This window comes from Cicer arietinum, chromosome 1 (genome assembly GCF_000331145.2).
Source record: "Cicer arietinum cultivar CDC Frontier isolate Library 1 chromosome 1, Cicar.CDCFrontier_v2.0, whole genome shotgun sequence".
Lineage (NCBI taxonomy): Eukaryota > Viridiplantae > Streptophyta > Magnoliopsida > Fabales > Fabaceae > Cicer > Cicer arietinum.
This window is the reverse complement of record NC_021160.2, coordinates 9,700,994-9,715,231: the sequence shown is the minus strand read 5'-3', so window position 1 is coordinate 9,715,231 and position 14,238 is coordinate 9,700,994. Positions and strand designations below refer to the sequence as shown.

General features: G+C 30.5%; 1 protein-coding gene across 1 annotated transcript; it reads right to left on the bottom strand.

Moving 5' to 3' along the window:
* Window positions 1-747: 747 nt before the first annotated feature.
* Window positions 748-1,146, bottom strand: LOC140921030 (protein FAR1-RELATED SEQUENCE 5-like). The gene has a single exon (XM_073370741.1). It carries the CDS (start codon window positions 1,144-1,146, stop codon window positions 748-750), a length of 399 nt encoding a protein of 132 aa, XP_073226842.1.
* Window positions 1,147-14,238: the final 13,092 nt, after the last annotated feature.

Here is a 14,238-nt window from a genome sequence, read left to right as displayed (position 1 = left end):
TTGAGTGTAGTAGGAGAAAAAGACACTTGTCATTGAACATATTCTTTTGGATGCTTAACAACCATAAAATTAACAAGATGTCGTTTGCCTACAATCTATAATAGTGCATGTGCATGCTCTATGAAGCACAAGTTAAACTAAAAGAAATATTTCTCTTGTGTATATCTCTCCAGCAACTCTCTCAATTAGGGGCAACGGGGTTTCTAAAACAGGTTCTCCAAGAACGGACCCAAAATCTTCCTCAATTTCAGTAAAACGCATGTAATTTAAACATCTAAAAAATTGACGCAAAAACTCAAGCAAATTATTTTGGTAGTTAACATATCTCCCAAGTTGTGCATGGAGTCCTTCATATCGAGAACTTGTTCTAAATCCAACAAAAAATTAACCACGTAAATAGGCAGTGGTCCACATGTGCCTTTTTTGGTACATTTCTCGAACCCATTTATGGTATTGTAGTCCTAAATCAATGACCATGTTATCTCATTTTCATTTGAACTCCCCGACATCATAGTCACCAAACATACATTGTTTGAATTTCTTCACAAATTGAATGTTTCCAACGTTAGTGCAAGTATTTCATATAAGGTGTCATGCACATAATATGTGATGAGACTTACGAAAAACCCTTCTTATTGCATTCTTCATAGCTAAATCACCATCGATAATAACTAATATTGAACTTTTGTCTCCCATTGCAGTAAAAAATTATTCTAACAACCAAACAAATGTTGATTATGTTTCGTCTCAGACAATTGCACCATTTAATGCAATGCTTTGGTTATGGTTGTTCAGACTAAAAAATACAACCAATGGACACATATACTTGTTCCTTTTATAAGTGGCATCAAATGCAAATACATTGTCAAAAACCACATAATCCCTTTGAGCTGCACCATCATACCAAAATAAATCTAAAAATCTTCCTTTATTATCAACTTTGTGACTCCAAAACAAAGATTTATCACTAGCACGCATGCTATCAAGATATTCACATGCAACTTTTGCATCAATTGATGAAGTTAGGCTTTGTCTCTCTTGTTCATTGTACATTTCTCGCTTATGAAATCCAACTCTTTCAAATCCACCAGCTTCACTTGCAGTTAAGCCACAAATATGGATAGTCTTCATCCCAACTTGTTTCATGTTGTGCATTCGTCAAATTTCATAATCTGACATCTTTCTGTGTGCCGGTAACATACCCATAAATTGGTCATCCAACAATTTATAGTTATGTGCATCGTGCAACAATTTCATGTACCGACGTCCACTTTTTTCTTCAATGTGGACATGACATTCTGCTTCACAACCACATCTTATGCCGGCTTTTGGTACACGCTTTCGACTTGTAGACGCAATAGCTTTTTCTTTTCTTTGACCTCGTCTATAACAAACAAAGGTCTGATGTGTTATTTCACCATTTTTGTTTCTCATAATTTTGTTTTTTATTGCAGCAAAACCATGGAAACTAGCATACCAATTGTAAAATATGAACGCCACACCAACATCCAAAAAATGGTATTTCATTAAATCTTCTGGAGTAAATTCTTGGAAAGATAAGGCTGAATGTCTTCCAAACAATTCACAGCAGTTGCCTTGTCAAAACTACATCCACCTATACCTTCGTTTATACTTTCCTCTGTACCTTCATCTATGATAGGATCTTCACTTTCATATCCAACATCTTCTTGTTCAAACTCATCCTCCAACAACAAAAAAAATTTCCAATCCCTAAATAAAAACCAGTTAGTGATCATTTTTAACACAATTCAATATCTAACATAATAAACACAATAACATACACACATGTGTCGAATCGACTTTATCCACATTTGATTCGGAATGAACGTTCACTACTTTTTTGGTTTCAGGAACTTATAACTCCTTCACAATTAAATATGTTTCATATAATCAATCAATTACTCAAATTTTTTTTATAATTAAGAATTTATTAGCAAAGGTCCAGAATAAACATAACACCGTATTTCATTTTAATACAATCAAGAAGTCACTTGGAACTCCTCCACACCAAAATAGCTCAAGATTAACCAAAAATACTACGAGTCTTACATAAAAAATACTAAAAATTTGCACAATTGCATACTACAAGGTTAGAGCAACTATGTACCAACACATAAATACAAGTACAACTCATGCCTTACACCTATTATATATCGTTTGGATCAATTTAATTATAGTCGTAGATATATTATTAAATAATTTGAATGGTAAAGATAAAATTATACACTTCACGATATTATATTGTACTATCTACACTCAATCTATTTTTCTTCTTCTTTCACACTTTCTTTTTTTCCATTTTTCTACATCTTTGTCCCTTTAAGCAACTGCCACATTATTTTGAGAAATAGGTTGAACACCGACTAAAATAAACAACAACCATTTTCTCATTGTAGATATCTTGATTTTAAATTTGTTGAGTTTGCCATTTTTGATAGTTTGAAACTGCTTTCAAATTTTTTTTTATTAAACTAAATAATTATATTGATTATTGAAAGAAAATCAGCTACAACACAAAGCATTCGAAAAAAAAAATAAAAAAACGGTAAAAGTAATCTAAAAAAAAAATTAATAACACTTAGCAAGGTAGTTTGTTTCTGTTTTAAGTGTTTTGGTTAATGGATTTATGCAATGTCACGGGTCATTGCATGACAAGTCTGAAAAATCTTAATAAAATTATAGTTATTTTGTTTTGAGGGGACAGAGGTGCAAAATCTAAAGATTTGGTCTAGGTTGCTCACATGCGGATTTGGTCGGTTCAGACTTGGAAAAGAAGAGGGGTGGAACATAAAAGTAGAATAAAAAACTAAAGGTTTGTTTGATTGTATTTTACTTTTTAGTTTTTAAAAATTATTTTATAAATAAATGTTAGAAAATTATTTTTGAACAAAATTTTTAAAAAAAAATATCTGTTTGGCAACTTTAATTTTTAAAACAGTTTTTTTATTAGAGTTAAAAAAAATTGAAAAATAAAAAGTAAAACATCATTTATCTGTTTTGATTATTTAGTTTTAAAAAGTATAATATCAAAAATAGTTTTATAAACTGATTTTTAAAAACATGTAATCCAAACAAGTTTTTTAATTTTTAAAATTTAAAATACTAACATAGAATTTTTGGGATGTGAATCAAACAAACCCTAAATCTTTTAAATTTGGAGCTATCAATCTCAAAAAATTTGAAGAGAAAAAAAAAACACAAATAGGGTACCAATCATTTTTGCTTAAGAAAGCACCAAATCGATACTCTATTTAAACAAATCGTCAAAAAAAAAAAAGGTATAACCAAATATCATACTTTTCTTCTCTGGTCTATGTTCCTCCGACTCAATCTCTCTATTTTCGATTCAACACGTTTGAAATGGGAAAGAAAGGAAATTTAGAAACGAATTTTGTAGTTGAATCCTTCACTAGCAAAATTCTCTTCAATAAAAGTCAAAGCTAACTCAAGTTTATCTTTACCTAGAATGCTTTGTATAGAGAATCTAAGATTGAAAGAACCCATATTTTTGCTATTCATCCTACTGGATTTTGATAATGATGGAAAGAATCCATTTTTTTTTTTGAAATAAATAAACCAATCCTTATTCATCCCTTGTTTTGGAATAAATAAACTAAACTATTTTCCACCGATCCAATTTATTATAATCTATTTTATTTTATTAAATTTTTTAATGTATTTATTTTATAATTTTTATAAGTTCTGAGGAACTATTAAATTTTTCATATATATATTGTGGAGGAATATATAAATAATGAGATAATTGGATAAAACTCTCAATAGTAGGTAAAATTAATGGGTCCAGCATTAACCAAAATATATAGATGTCCAAGTTAAATGGACCCTAACTTTCATCTTCAAGAATGACTTTAAAAGAATACCTTTCTTCAAGATTTTCCCAATCATCGTAAAATAAGATTTTCCAAATCATCATAAAATCAAACAAAAAGGATGACTTTCATCTTCCCTCTAATATTGTCTTTCATTTTGCTCCTTACTTTCTGCTTTGCTTCATTTGTTCTGAGAGCCGCTCTACAAGAAGAGGAAGGTACCCCAATATATTTGCATTTTGTTATATATTTATTTATTTATTAATTAGTAGACCATGTGGGTTTAACAACATTTTTTATAAAACCTTTTTAAATGATTAAGACCTATGACAACTCTTATAGCAAAAGCGCTTTAAAAGACGTTATTATTATTATATCTATGACAACGCTTTTATAAAAAGCGTTGTCAAAGGCTTTGTTATTATATAAGTATTAGTACTATGACAATGATTTTTAAAAAAACGTTTTAAAAGGCATGCACATATGAAAACGTTTTTTTTTTTAAACATTGTCTAAAAATCCGTGTATTTTTTGAAATATAATACAACAACGTTTTTATTTAACAAACGTTGTTAAAGACACGCTATAAAATCCATATTTTGGTTGCATTGGATTAAGAGTTACAGCGATTAAACTGATTACATACGTTGATGACGACGACTATCAGTTCTGACTTTGTGCATACACTGACTTTGTGAAATACAAAAATACTTTTACTTAACAAACGCTGTTAAATGTGCGCTATAAAATCCAAATTTCGGTGTTGTGTTATCACTAATCACTTATCACTTATCAGCTATTACTTATCATTTCTCAATACATTTATGTCCCTTGTAACAGCTACATCCACACGTTTGGCATCCTTCACTACCATCAGTTGTTTTTTCTAGCATCTAATACATATAAGAAATAAGGCTAGATGAGATTGTATTTGTTGGTACGCTACACACACATTGTTTCTGTTGTACGTAAATATCTTTTCAATCTTTTATAAGCAATAGAACAAGTGTTCAAATTCAAATAAAGTAAAGCTATAAGCCTATAAGCATTTCATAATAACGATTCACACACAATGGGAGATTTAAGGAGAACCTCTACACAAAACTATTGAAATAGACGAGTCAAACAATGTTGATGCAAGAACAATTATATTTACCACTAATGCTTCAAAGAAAAATCGGAGAAACTGAGATAAAAATTTAGTTGGTAGGTTCATCAAGTATACTTGTGAATTACAAAATAAATGTTCAACGTAGAATCACAACAAATTTTAAGAATGTTAATGAATGATGATGCTAAAAAGTGATAGGTCAATCAATAAAAATATGAACCTTTAAATTCAGATGTCTTATCTGGAGTTAGGTAATCCCAAGTCTTTTCCAATGCTTTTCTAATCTTCAAATTGGTTTCCCTATCCAAATTAGCAGTCTATAACCCAAAACCCAAGATTAATAAATGGAGATGATTCCCCAAAAAATGTCAACAGTCAACACAAGTACACAACACATCTTCAAATTGTCTCAATGTAGAAGACACCATCTACATTTTTGCTAGCCAGGAAAAGTAAATCTGTAGGAATTATAATTCTATTATGACCAGAGAGCAATAGCTCTCTAAAGGGGATTTGCTTTGCGTTAGTTAGGGACCTTATTTCCTTACTATTCTCATTTGTTTTACTGCGAATGATACACATCTATATTGTTCTATTGTTGTCTTTAATTTTCTGGTTCCTAACAGAACACCCCTTCAGAAACTTCAAGTTAGAAGTTATCAATATGACAGATAAAACAAGTTTTTTTAGAATTACAGAGAACAATTTTATGGAACAATTAGATTAGTCGATTATAACTTATTAAAACAATTAGAATTGGGTAAGTAGAATCTACGTGTAGTGTAACTTCCATTTGAATTGTCAAAATATACTACTAACATATCTCATGAATAATCAAATTTTGGAAAGTGTGAATCCACAAAATGATAAAAAAAGAGTTTTAATCATTTACCTCACAATTATCAAGAACTAGTTATTTCAATATATGGCATCATCCACCATCACTGAAAACATCGCATATAATGTTTGTCAAAGATTCACACTCAAAGAGGTCCACTTCTTGTAAAGATTGGCATGGTAGTCCTAATGTAGTTAAGCTCTCATGTTTTTACAATGTTATTTTCTGCTTCACCACAACTGTCATCATTGAGGGTTATGCTCTAGTGTGCATGAGCATGGGGAATGAAACCATGAATAATTGCAAAACATACTCGAAGTGAATTTGAAGTGATGTTGATCACGAGGAGTACAGGGCAACTAGAAACTTATATAGAAGAAAACGATACAGCCCTAAAGTTCAAATTTGTCAATCTACCAAGGAACCATTCCACAAATAAATTAGACACAACAATAAAAAAAAAAAAAAAAAAAAAAAAAAAAAAAAAAAAAAAAAAAAAAAAAAAAAAAAAAAAAAAAAAAAAAAAAAAAAAAAAAAAAAAAAAAAAAAAAAAAAAAAAAAAAAAAAAAAGATAACCTGTTTTCATAATAAGTAAGTACAGTGTACACAAGCTACAAAGAAAGAAAAAGATTAATAATACAATTATTGTACTTTACTTGGGAGGAAGAAAATGAAGCAGAAACGTACTTCTGTAAGTGCACCAATCTAATATTGTTCAATCGTGGAAGATCCAATGACACCGAAGTTAATAGGCTGCAATTGTCAAGCTCCAAAACCTGCATTTGAGCTGACATCATGTTTTCATCCAAATACTCGAAAATTCAGACACATCGTTAATAACAAATATTTGGGATGCATCAAATAGTCTGCCACATCCTTTCAACTCAAGTGAGACCATAACATTGCTTCAATGCGAAGTACGTTTAATTTTGGGCATATTCCTAAATTTAGAGATCGAAGACCAGATGAAATCTTCTTTACTACACACTAATAAAACAACATATGCGAATAACAATGGGCACATCTGGATATTAAAAGCATGTTAAAAAGGACACTGCAATCAAACAAAAGTTTATAGTTACAAATTTTACCTGAACAATGACCACATAAAAATTGTTCTCCAATCATTGCCAACAACATAATGCATCAAGAACACACACACAAAAATCAAATTCCTTTTTTTATTTATAACAAAAATAATAATTCAGATTCAATAACCTCATAATAGATTCAAAATGATATCGTATACAACCAACTAATATCAGACTTACTCGTCTGAAAAGTCATAGTCCATTTTCTACCATTAAAACAAATAGGGTCCTCCCATGTAGGTTCAATTTTATATTTGAAACAATGAAAATCAGCTTCAACAACCAACTTACTAGGATGGTGAATGTTATTGTATATGCTGAAAAAAAGTAACGAAGAATAAAATTTTACAAACAAGAAATATTCAAGAAACAATACAAAAAAAAAAAAAACGTTTTTTTTAATGGGACCCTAAAATAAAAATATTAAAACTTTACCTCCAAAACTCTTCAACAATGGTTAAATTGTAGATATGTTGAATAGAACTACCCCAAACAACTTGTTTTGATTTGGCGCAACGGTTATCGAATCAGAAGGTCCAAGAATTCTTGAGGGGTTGAGGTTGATGGATGATCTGCTGTCGCACACGAGTCAAATACAATTAATAAAATGTAAATAGAGGTAATAACTCGAATCGTTTCGCAAAGACTTCTGATATAATAATAATAATAATAATAAGCGAATTGAAAGTTGAAATTAAAAAAGGGTTTTTTTAGATTTTAGATTTAACAGATGAGCAAAACGATTAATCCACTTATCCGAGTTTCAGACTTATCACAGATTCTATCAATGAGTTTAATTTCTAATTCGTAATTATATTCTTATTTGACTATAGAATTGATCAAACAAGCGTAATCAATCCTATGTGAATTTGGTTTCTTTGATTGAATTAAGCATCACAATCACCAAAATATTACAATTAACGATCAAGTGTCTCAAAATTATAATTCAATTAAATTAGAAACCGAAATCAAATTATGTCAAATAAATTTAATCGATTCTATTGAAATTCAATTTAAGCAATCAAAATATCAATATAATCAAATAAACAAGAATATAATTATGAATCGAAATTGACAGTGTAACCTGAATCTCAAGGTGTTGATGAAACTCTGAACTCGTGGATTAATCTTATAAAATTAACCTTCCATGAAATTAAAATAAAAACTATTTATTTCTTGTAGCAATCTAAATTTTAATTTTTCCGTCCATAGAAAAGAAACAAAATTGCCCATATATAGTACTTGATATCGGGCTTTAGGGTTTAAAAACAAGTGACCCGCTATTTAAAATTATTACAAAAATTCAGATTACGAAATTTCCAATTTAGGCCCAGTAAAGTTCAGAATTGGTCTTTTCTTCCAACACAAAAATTATAGCTCTGATTTTTAGTTTTCCAACGCCTGCTCATATGCGTCAATCCGATATCGAGAGCTCAAGTTATGGCCTACAGAGTGAACAAGAGTCAAAATACAAATAATAAAATTAAATTGCAAATAATAAAATTACAATTCAAATTCGACCTAAAGTTTAGAAACAAGCTAAAAATATTAATCTAAGCTATAAAGAACTTTTAAAATACCAAACTAAAAAGTTAGAAACATGTGCTCAAATGCTATGATCAATGGCCAATGGCAGTAGTGTGGGGTTTGGAAGGGGCAGAAGAATCTTCATCGTTGAGGATCTCACCTTCTTCGAGGTCATTGTTATTGTCGTCTTCAATAACCCTATTAGAGATTTGATCGTGGGTGATGGTTGATTTTTTGGTGGAATTGGTGAAGCAGAAGAGAGATTGTCAGATTTAATTTTTTGGTGAAGGAGTAATGGATTTGGTAAAGGAGAAGAAAAGGTGATTTTTTTTTTTCTACTGGAGGGAAAAAAAATTAAAAGAGATGGAGAGGTTATGTCACTAGAGAGAAAGGACATTTTTTGTGTGGGCACGATGATTTAGAAAACCCTAGTTTTAAAAGAAGAAAAAAGAGTGAAGAAAAACACTTACATATGTATATACTTAAAAAATTAAAAAAAATCATATGATAACATTTTTTAAAAAAGCACTTTAAAATACCCTAAGTTTATGAGATACTATGAAAGCGCTTTTATAAAAAACACTTTAAAAGACCTTATGAAAGCGCTATATAACCCTATAACAACGCTTATAGAAAAAACGTTGTAAATATTTTGACTTTATGACAACGGTTGTATAAAAAAACGATGTCAAATGCTTTATTATTAGATATAACTATTAGTACCTAAGACATCGCTTTTCGAAAAAGCGTTGTCTCGGCCTCCATGTGTTTTTAAAATAGGCTTAATTCCAGTTTTGGTCCTCCTATTTTAACTGAATCACGAAAGTAGTACCCCCATTTTGTTTCTCCCCAGTTTTGATCCCCCAAGCAGAATTTTGGTCCAAAACTTGATGAAATTTCATTTTTTTTGTATTGATTTAAGTCACACAATGTCTCAAGATCTCATTTGCAACAATTGTATCTGAAATATATGACCATAAATGGTGTAGTACGGCTTTAAAAAATAAAATTTCATCAAGTTTTGGACTAAAATTCTGTTTGGGGGACCAAAACTGGGGAGAAACAAAATGGAGGGACTACTTTCGCGATTCAGCTAAAATAGGGGGACCAAAACTGCAATTAAACCTTTAAAATATAATACAACAACGTTTTTACTTAACAAACAATATTAAAGGTGCGTTATGAAATCTATATTTGGTGTAGTGTAATCTAAAATGAACATTTAAAAATTGATTAATTAGATGTGACATCTTTTTTTTATATTTGATGACACAAGTTGTGACAATTCGATAATTCTAACACTCTGTTTTTTAAAATTAATCCAAAATGAACATTTAAAATTTGATTAAATTAGATGTGACATATTTTTAATCTTTGAACAGTTATGACACAAGTTGTACAACTTGGAGATTTTATAAGCTCATTTTTATAATAAAAATAATAAAAATAATAAAACTATTTTTAAACAGATTAACTAGATGGGGCATTTTTAAATAATTATTCAAATCAAACAAACTTATTTTTTTTTGTCAAAATAAATTTTTGTGTTTTATCAATAACAACACACATTTTCTTTAAAAGCAATTAACACATGCATTTTCTATCCAAGAACTATGTAGCTTTGATTTTTCCATTGCACCGGAAGATACGTAGAAACAATATCTCACTCTTGTCAAGTACATTAATAAAAATTTCTTTTTTTCTCTGTTTCTTAAAACACGTTTATATCAGAATCACATTCAAAAAAACAAACAATTGATATTTGTTTAATTTTTATTTTCTATTACTTTAAGTGTTTATTATTCTTTAATAAATATTAGTTGTCATTATAATATTCTTGTAAGCTAGTCGATCATTTTTTATTTTATTTTGTTATTATTATTATTATTATTATTATTATTATTATTATTATTATTATTATTATTATTTGTATATGTTTTATTAGCATTATGGAGCTATTGAATTATACTTATTTCACACCCTACACTTTTACTAAGACACACACTTATAAGTGGAACCTTATACCCGACTTTGACCAAAACTTAAGTTTAATTTCGAAGTTGTTTAATGGTAGTCTTCTAGATGTACATCATATTTGGTTAGCATGAAGATCTCACATAGAGTTTGATCATGTTGAAGTTATTATCGCTCCAAATAATTTACCTATTGTTGTTGACAATATTCCAAAATCATATTTTTGACTCTCGGAACCATGTTTAGAACCATGGAGCCACCAACGTGAGAGTTTTACTACATAAGCCAATAGACCATTTCATCGTAATAATATCCATATAAGCAAAAAAATATACCTTATACATTCAAACTTTATATATATATATATATATATATATATTTCATTCATATCTCATGACCTTTTTTTTTCTATGGAAAAATAAAACATAATGGCATTTTGCATAAATTTTCAGGATTTTTGGAGAATCATACGAACCTTAGTCACGTGTTAGTTAAGTGGATAGTAGGATCGGAAAAAAGAAAAACTTTACTTTTAAAGTTCAAGCAACCTGATTGGAAAATTTTAAGGGACATCAACAATCAAATGAAAACCATACAACATGAGTTTCTTTAATAAATATGGGAAGATTGTAAACCTCTTAACATTAAAAGTAAAAACAGGGGCCCTCACGGCACTGGCTCATTATTACGATTCTCTTTTAAGATGTTTCACCTTTCAAGACTTTCAGTTGGCCCCGACATTAGAAGAATTTGAATGAATACTGGATTACTTCCTATAGAAAGGAAATCCTTATTGGTATACTGAGCAACCACCATATTTTAGCACAATTGCTAAAATGTTGAAAATTGACATAAAATAGTTTACATGTAAAAAAGGAGAAAAAATGAGCTACTCATGGTTTTTCAAGAAAATATCTAGAGCAAAAGTGCCAAGATTTAGCCATTAAAAAAGAATGGTGTACTACTCTTGCTGATGTATACTACTCTATGCATATGCAACACGAGAAAAAAGAGGAAACAATTTTGTGTCGTGTTCTAGTGTTGTATATTTGGTTCATGTCTCAGTTGTTCAAGAAAGGGTATCATGTTGAGTTAAGAGTGATCGTGAATGGGCTCAGAGTATAACTAGCCTTACTGAGGACACAATTGCATGGTATTATAGAGAACAAGGGGTGGAAGAAGTGATATGTCAATGATGAGATTTTTCAAATGTACCTATCATGGGAACGAAATGATGTATTAATTACAATCTGACAGTAGCTCTGAGGCAACTTGGCTATCCTATGTTGGAAAAACCAGATGATAAGTTGCTGAAAGCTTTTGTTTTGCACAATATAGGTATAGTAGACCCACTGATGATGCGAAGGATAAGTCGCGCTTGAGAAATGATCATTAGAAAAGGAAGAGTACTCGGATGTAGAAGTTGCAACACAAAAGAATCTTATCAACAATTGGTAAAGAAAAGAGTCCAAGAAATCAAGTTTCCTTTCCACAGTATACCCACAAATGATCAGGAAATGCATAAACCTACCATTGTTACAAATGAAGAAATATAAGAACTCAAAGTATCATTGTTAAAATATGAAGATGAGAAAATAGAGCTATAAGCGAATTTAGAAAAAGTCTCCCAAGAGAACGATAACTTACGATCAGAAAACACCTGGAAGAGTCTGTTTATTGAGACAATGAACAAGAGGTTGAAATTGAAAAAGAAAATAAACTTGACATACAAGATTCTTTGAGAGGTGTAAATGAAGAATTAGATGTGCGAAAACAAGAAATGAATGAAGCTATTGAAGAATCCTATATGTGGAAGCAATTGTGGACAAAATCAGCAAGCTTTGAGAGGAATATAAAAAAGGAGTTTGAAGATTTAAAGAAACAACTTAAAGAGATAGTAGCTGAGTACAAGAGTCAAGTAAAGAATGAGAGGCAACACAAGAAAGAAATTGAAGAATTACTCTCAAAACATCAAGATGCACTAAGAACAGAAATGAAGACTTCTAGTGAGTTGAAAAATTACATTGATTATCAAGAAAAGATTTATAATGACTTAAAGGATGAAACCATATATTGAGAAGATTGTTTTATGATGTTGCTTGGACAATTGAAGAATCAAGAGATTTATAAAGAGTTGAAAGATAAAAGCAAGCATTGGAAAGATTGCTTTTCAAAATTGCAATGCTAGCTAATCAAGCAATCATAAAAATTCCAAAACATCTAAGAGAGATTGATGCAGTAATGCATCCGCTCAATACTCCAGTCAAAGTCTACAAGTTCGTTGAATATTATAAACATTTGGTAGAAGCATTGGAGGAGAAGATTGGTTGTCCTATTGAAAGAGAGGATTAAAATATCATAGTTGATGTAGTATTTAAATGTCATGTTTCTCATCAATGAAACACTGTTTTGTTTGTCAATCCTCATATTTTCTTCACTAATAATTCGTGTTCATTAAAAAGAATTACGTAAGGCTTATGATTCCCCAACATCCAACTATCATGTAAAAAAAAAGAGATAATTAACTAAATAATTTCATTTTCATTGCATTCATATTTAATGCATACTAATAAGCTTTTTATTGATTTATTTAAAAAACGGAAAAATCAATAAAGTTGTTTTCCCGACACCCTAATCGAACTCGCGCAAACTCCAAGATCATGGATGAACATGAGAAAAATCAAAAAGTGATGAGAGTGGATGTTAGTCAATTGAAGGACAAGGTTGATCAAATCCTAGAGGCTATACATGCTTTAGCAAGAAAGGAGAATACATATGAGGATTCACAAATGAAGAACATCCAACTACTCCTTCTCATCCACCAGGCTTTACCCCGACTATCCAACAATTTCGTACGATAGTTTTGCAATTTCCCATGTATGGTCTCCCACCTGGTTATATTCTTCCCTTAGTCATCAACCCCATGAACAATAATCCAAACCACTCAACTATCAACACCAAAAGCCTAAACCAACCACAAATCTCATCTCCTTTGGGCTACATGCCACCCTAAAACATTATACCCTCAAAAAATATTACATTCAGTGCACCCCAAGTACCCCATTTTGATGCTAACGGAAATTGGCAACAACCTCATGTTGATGATGATACACGATTAAAAGAGAAATTCCATATTTTAGAAGAACAAATCAAAGCAATTAAGGGGAATAATATCTATGGTCTCGAAGCTTTTGATATGTGTTTAGTTCCCAACGTGGTTATCCCTTCAAAATTCAAGGTACCTGAGTTTGAGAAATACAAAGGTGTCACATGTCCTACAAATCATTTGACCATGTATTGTAGAAAAATGGCTTATCATGCTCATAATGACAAACTTCTCATTCATTTTTTTTTTCTAGGCAGTTTGAGTGGGGCATCATTAAGTTGGTATATGTATCTTGAGACAAATTGAATCTGTTCGTGGAAAGACTTGGTTGATGCCTTCTTGAAACAATACATGTACAATATTGACATGGCCTATGACAAGATGCAATTGCAAAATTCGTTGAAAAAGTACAATGAAACGTTCAAAGAATATGCACAACGGTACAGAGAAATGGTGTCACAAGTAGTTTCTCCTTTATTTGAAAGCGAAATGGTTGATATATTTATGGACAATCTTCAGTCGCCTTTTTATGATCAGATGATTGAGAGTATGTCATCAAACTTTTGTGACATGGTCAAGATAGGAGAAAGAATAGAAAGTGGGATGAGGAGTGCAAGATTGTATGTGCAACAAGTAGTGTGAAGAAACCCCAAACAGGATTCACAAAAAATAAAGAAGAGGATGCTAACGCTGTAATGGTAAACCCAAAAGTATCTTATTTTCCATCCATGAATTCTTAT